This window comes from Microtus ochrogaster, chromosome 15 (assembly GCF_000317375.1).
Source record: "Microtus ochrogaster isolate Prairie Vole_2 chromosome 15, MicOch1.0, whole genome shotgun sequence".
NCBI lineage: Eukaryota > Metazoa > Chordata > Mammalia > Rodentia > Cricetidae > Microtus > Microtus ochrogaster.
The window spans coordinates 3,394,233-3,399,410 of NC_022017.1; the positions used below are offsets into that span (position 1 = coordinate 3,394,233).

The following is a 5,178-nucleotide window of genomic DNA, read 5'->3' on the forward strand; positions in this document are numbered from 1 at the left end:
CCCACACCTCTCTTCATCCCCACACCTCACCTCACGTCATCCCTACACCCCTCCTCATCCCCACACCCCTCCTCATCCCCACACCCCTCCTCATCTTTCATCTCAGAATCACATCTCATAGTTGCAGAAAGGGATATTCCACTGACTGGGAGCAGGAAACTTCTGGTGTCCAGGTTAAAGACAGAGGACCTTTTGAATCTAAACAAGCCAGGCCCAGCAATGTGAAGAACAGGACAGCCTCTGGGACAATGCAGGGTCTCCAGAGGTCCCACTCTCATATAAGGTTTTCCTCAAACCCACAGCTATGTGCTAATTGCTAACCTAGCCCAGGTAGTCCTAGCTCAAGCTAGAAAGGGCAAGAAATGGAAAACAGGACACCTACAGCCACGATGAGGAAGTCCAGCCAGCACCAGGCATTGGTGAAGAACTTGACGAAGCCATAGGCTGTCCATTTGAGTAGCATCTCCAGGATGAAGATGTAGGTGAAGACCTTGTCTGCGTACTCTAGGATGGTGCGGATGGTCTTCCTCTGCTCAATGTAGATGTCCTCGAAGGCCTGGAAGACAGGCGACAGCTGCCTAGCCAGCAGGAGTGTGCCATTGTGGCAGCTCGTCACACAGCAGCTGCCCACATCAGGTTCCCACTTTGCTTATTTACTGGTTAGTGATGTTGGGTCTGGACCCCATGGCCACCACTGAGCTCCCAGGCTTGTGTTTTATAGACAGGTAATTCACATCCCATAGAATCCAGCTCTTTAAATGCATGATTCAGTGGCTTTTAGGATAAACCACCACCACAGCACTTCATAACATTTTCACTACCCACTTAACACATCTTCTCTCTGCCATCCTCCTCCCCACAGCCTCTTGGTCCTTGGCATACTAATTTGTCTTTCCTGGACATTTCATAGAAATGAGATGATCCTATACATGTTCTTTGTGCCTAGCTCCCCCCCCCTTTTTTTTTTGAGACAGGGTTTTCTGTGTAGCCTTAGCTGTCCTGGAACAACCTCTTGCAGACCAGCCTGGCCTCAAACTCAAAGAGATCCACCTGCTTCTGCCTCCCAAGTGCTGGGATTAAAGGCATATGCTACTGCTGCCTGGCCTGGCTGCTTCTTTTTATTTTATTTTTTGAGACAGGGTTTCTCTGTGGTTTTGGAGCCTGTCCTGGAACTAGCTCTTGTAGACCAGAAAAATTATTTTTTTTTGATCACATGCCTGTGTGTATGTGTGCGTGTTTGCATATGGGTATGCGTGCATGAGTGCAGGTGCCTGTGGAGGCCAGAGATGCTGGATCGCCTGCTACTAGAGTTACAGGCAGTTGTGAACTGTCTGAAGTAGGTGCTAGGAATTGAACTCAGGTCCTCTGAAAAAGCGGTATGCACTCTTAACAGCTGAGCCATCTCTTCAATCTCTACGTCTGGGTTCTTAACTAAGCACAAAGTCTCAATCTCCCCACACTGTAGCACATATTCAGTCTTTATGGAGAGCATGACTCCACGGTGTGGACAGACCACATTTTGTTTACTCATCTTGGTAATATTGTGGTGGATATTATTGGTGGATAACTGGGTTGTTCATATTTTTAAGCTAGTATAAATAATTCTGCCTGGAGTATTTGTGTTTTATGTGACAATGTGTTTCCATTTCTTCTTCTTCTCTCTCTCTTCTTCTTTCTTTTCTTTCTTTTTTTTTCCTGGTTTTTCTCTGTGTAGCTTTGGAGCCTATCCTGGAAATCACTATGTAGACCAGGCTGGCCTCGAGCTCACAGAGATTCATCTGCCTCTGTCTCCCTAGTGCTGAGATTTGCATCACCACTGCTTGGCCATAAGATCAGGAGTAGAATTTGCTGCTAACATCTTGACATTTTTGAGGAACTGGCAACTGTTTTCCACAGTAGCCGAGCCATTTCACACTCACCAGAGGGCTGTGAGTGTTTCAGTTACTTGAAACATAACCCACAGTTTATCAGACTTGACAAGATCTTTTCTCCTTTAGTTCCTTGATGTCACAGATATGGGGGAAGGGACACAGGGTGGGACAGTCTCTGATGTCTTCCATGGAGTACATGGCGGACTCTATGGCTGTGGTGGTTAATTGTGACTGGAGAGCAGTGAAGCCTACCTCTAGCTGTGTCAGTGAGAGCAGTTCTTGGGGAGGCCAAAAGGAGGCCTTAATCCACTGATGGGTTCAAAATCTGAAAGGATTACTGTGAGGTTGTAGAGCTTCCTCTTTGGTTAGATAAAGCAGCTTTTTGGGAGCTTGAGGATTGTGGTAGTTTGACTGTAATTGATCCCATAATCTCACAGGGAGTGGCACTGTTAGAAGGTGTGGCTTTGTGGGAGTGGGTATGGTTTTGTTAGAGGAAGTGTGTCATGGAGGCAAGCTTTGATTTTCCTATGCTCAGGATACCACCCAGTGAGTCAGTTGACTTCCTGTTGCCTGCAAGACGTAGGATTCTCAGCTACAGCTACAGCACCACGTCTGCCTGCATGCCACCATGATCCTGTCATGATGGTAACGGACCAAACCCCTGAAACTGTAAGTGAACCATTCTGATGAACTGTTTGCTTTATAAGAGTTGCCACGATCATGTTATCTCTTCACAGCAATACAAACCCTAACTAAGACAGAAGTTGGTACCAGGAGTTGGGTATTACTGTGCTAGGTCTACCATGTTTTTGCTTGGGCTATAAAAGCAGCAGAATGCTTTAAGCACTGTTTAATGGGCCATCCTGATAGAAACATGGAAGACAGTGGTGCTTTGATGAACTGTGGGGTCAAGAGGTTTCAAAGGAGAAGAATGTTAGTATATAGCCTAGAGACTGGTCTTGTGATATTTTGGTGAAGAAAGTAGCTGCTTTTTGCCCTTGTCCAAGAATCTGCCTGAAGCTAAAGTGAAGAGTTTTAGATTAATTGCATTGGCAGAAGAAATCTCAAAACAACCTAGTATAGACTCTTTTGTGTGGTTCCTAATGTTCATGCTTATAAAGATTAAGATGAAAAGGAGCAAGCTGGTTAAATTACAAAATATGAATTTTGAGAAAATGAGCAGTAGGAAGTGGGACGGAGTAACGTCCTGTGTTCAAGGAGATGAGCAGATTAAGAAATGGAGTCAGGTGTGGTGGGTCACACCTTTAATCCCAGCACTGGGAAGGCAGAGGCTGGCGATCTCTGAGATTGAGGAAAGCCTGGCCTATAGAACAAGTTTCAGGACAGTCAAGCTTAGGCAGGGAAGGACAGAAAGCTGGTGAAGATATAACTGAACAAGGGGGCCATGTTTCAGTACAAGTAAGCAGCAAAACTTGGCAGTTTTGGCCACATGGTTCTGGATTTAGAGTTAAGGATAGAAGAAATGGGTCTTGGAATTTGCCTCTGGGCCTAAAGAAAGCTGCTGAGACCAGGCATGTGTCAGGAATGTCCCTGAATGGAGGCATAGTAGAGACCATTGTGTGAAACTGAAGCCTGGATTGCCTTGGTGAACCCATGATGCTAGAGATGACAGCTGTGGGACACCTGCTGGGGAGAGCTGCTAACAGGGAGCAGAGCCAGCTCAGGAGAGAAGTGTGTTACAGTCAACTAAGCTGAATGGAATTGGAGATCTGATGAGCACTTTGACATTAGACATTGAGATGGAGAGTTTAGAGTTTGCCCAGATGGTTTTGAGTCTTGCTTTGGTCCAGTATTTTCTCACTCTGCTCCCTTCCCTATGTTTTGGAATGGTAATGTGTATCCTATGCCATTATATGTTGGAAGTATGTGGTCTGGTTTTAGATTTGGAATTTAAAGAAGATTACAGTTCAGAGACTGCATGAATCTCAGAAGAGACTTTGAACCCTAGTCAAGTATTTTCTTTATAAGAGTTTCTGTGATCTTAGTGTCTCTTCACAGCAACAGAATAACTAAGACAGGGATGTTATTTGGTCCCGACCCCTCTTCCTGCCTCCTGACCACCATGGGGCGAACCATGTCCCCTTCACATGTTCCTGTTGCCATGGCAATTCTGCCTCCATAGTCTCAGAAACAAAGAGCCAAATGGTCACCAACTAACCCTGAAGAAGATCCAGAGTGGACTTTGCTGTCAAGTGTTGCCACAGTGACATGAAGAGTCCCTAACGCAGGAGGAAACGCCTGGAGTGAGGGAAGCACTGTGCAGGAGAAAAGTCCCCTGGGATGCAACAAGAAGCACCTGCTTTGGACAGCTCCAAAAGGAGAATCAGGCCTCTAGAGCCATCTTCCGAGAAGGAGGGCGGGAGATGTAGCTCATCGGTAGTGTGCCTAACTCACATGTACAGGGTTCTGGTATGGGTTCTCTGCACAAGGGGAAAAAGGAGGCACACAAACAACAGGTGTGCCACCCCATTTCATGAATGGGCAAGAGAGGCGGAAGTCATGGAACCCGAGGTCCTTCTCGTGGTCTTGACACAAATGAATTCTCAGTGAAAAACAGGAACGGCTTCCCCTTAAGGCAGAGCACTGGTTTAGGGATCTATTCTGTAAGACAAGATGAGATGACCATGAGTGGTCTTCTGTCACTGGTGGCCTCCCTCTGGGGTTCAGTGTAGCCTGGATGTTGTAGCTATGGTTTCCTTTCAGTATGTCTGTCTTTCTTCCTTCCTCCCTGTCTCTCCCTCCTTTTTCTTTGAGATGGGGTCTCTGCAGGTGGCCATGTCAGAGGGGCTGTAGCCAGCAATGGGGCTGATGGAACACAGCCCAGCAGACAGCAAAGCTATGATGGGATCCTGCAGAGGCAAAGCCCAGGATTGTTCCCAGGATGTCCCTTGCTTCTGCTGTGCTTCCTTCTGCTTGCCGCTGCCTTGTTCCTGTTGTATTTGTCACGATGTGGTTACTCTGTGAAAGGATCCCACTGTACCTAATACAGTGTGATTGTTTCCTGAGAAAACCCCGCTCCTCACTGAGCACTTTACTTGCAGATGGTTTTGTTTATAAGAGAAATGATGATTAGTTACATCAATGATATAACTGGACTTTCTGAGTTAGCCTAAAAGATATCGGTGGCTAAGTCAATTAGTGAAAATGATTAGGGAAATGGTTTGGGTTATTCTGTCAATTGTTCCAAAAAAAGATACAGAAGAAGAAGAAGAAGAAGAAGAAGAAGAAGAAGAAGAAGAAGAAGAAGAAGAAGAAGAAGAAGAAGAAGAAGAAGAAGAAGAAGAAG

At 46.0% G+C, this 5,178-nt stretch overlaps 1 protein-coding gene across 1 annotated transcript in view; it reads right to left on the reverse strand.

The window, feature by feature from the left end:
* Positions 1-5,178, reverse strand: part of Scn8a (sodium voltage-gated channel alpha subunit 8) — a 108,813-nt gene that overhangs the window by 27,933 nt on the left and 75,702 nt on the right. Inside the window, exon 19 of the mRNA XM_005353869.2 lies at positions 383-556. Coding sequence (XP_005353926.1) covers positions 383-556 — 174 coding nt within the window. The remainder of the gene's footprint in view (positions 1-382; positions 557-5,178) is intronic.